General features: G+C 54.7%; 1 protein-coding gene across 1 annotated transcript in view; it reads left to right on the top strand.

Annotated features, from left to right (window-relative positions):
- Nucleotides 1-768: 768 nt before the first annotated feature.
- The window catches only part of CCNJ (cyclin J), a 9,611-nt gene continuing 9,532 nt past the window's right edge, over nucleotides 769-847 (top strand). Inside the window, exon 1 of the mRNA XM_014960242.1 lies at nucleotides 769-844. Coding sequence (XP_014815728.1) covers nucleotides 776-844 — 69 coding nt within the window. The 5' untranslated portion in view covers nucleotides 769-775. The remainder of the gene's footprint in view (nucleotides 845-847) is intronic.

The raw sequence follows: 847 nt of genomic DNA, 5'->3' as shown, positions 1-847 counted from the left end.
GTGGCGGGGAGGCCGTGGGGGGGAGTGCTGCCCGTCTGGCGGGGAGGGGGAAGCGGGAGGCCGGCGGCCCCGGTGCCTTTGTGAGAGTCCCGGCAGCTGGGGGCTCGGCCCGGCGGAGCTCCGGAGGAGTTGGCTGCTCTGAGCCTCGTCCCCTCGGTTGAAGGCGCGGGTGCCTGTCCCTGGGCTCGGCGGTTTCTCTGCCGCCCCCTCTGTTCCCTGCTCTTTGACAGGGACGGGGGGGTCGCGGGGCGCCGGGCTCTTCTCTGTGGGTGTATCAGTGGGTCCCAAGTGTAAACTCTGTAGAAAGAATTGTTAGGCTGTTGTAACAAAAATACCCCCGAACCCGAACCAAACACACACGGCGCGGTAGGACCAGCAGAGGGTGCGGGTAGCGCTGCTTTGGAGTAGCTCTGACTGACTCAGGGTTGCTTTTTGGAGCTACTTTAATAATAAAGCACATCTTATGCCCAAAGCTAAAAATCAGTTTACAGTGACTGAACCTACTAAAAATGTGCTTTTCTACCTGACAGTACTCGATGAGTGCATTATCATTCTTGAAGGTGTGACTGCTAAAGCAACTTCTGGTTTGTTTGGTTGTTTATTTTTCAGGAGTGAGGGGAACACAGGAGGACAGGATAACTTATTTTCTGCCAAAGAGGATAATATAATTGCTACCAAAGTTACCATTGCTAAAGCTAATTTAGTGTTGTGAAAGGTGAATCCTAAAGCTTAGTAGGTGGTGGGGAGTATGTGTTGGTTCATTCCCCCCCCGCCGATGGAGCTGGAGGCGCAGTGGTGGACAGGACAGCTGGCTGCCGACATCCACCAAGCTCTTCGCTACAAGGTA

This window comes from Calidris pugnax, unplaced genomic scaffold, assembly GCF_001431845.1.
Source record: "Calidris pugnax isolate Ruff unplaced genomic scaffold, ASM143184v1 scaffold4, whole genome shotgun sequence".
Lineage (NCBI taxonomy): Eukaryota > Metazoa > Chordata > Aves > Charadriiformes > Scolopacidae > Calidris > Calidris pugnax.
This window is presented reverse-complemented; position numbering and strand designations above follow the sequence as displayed.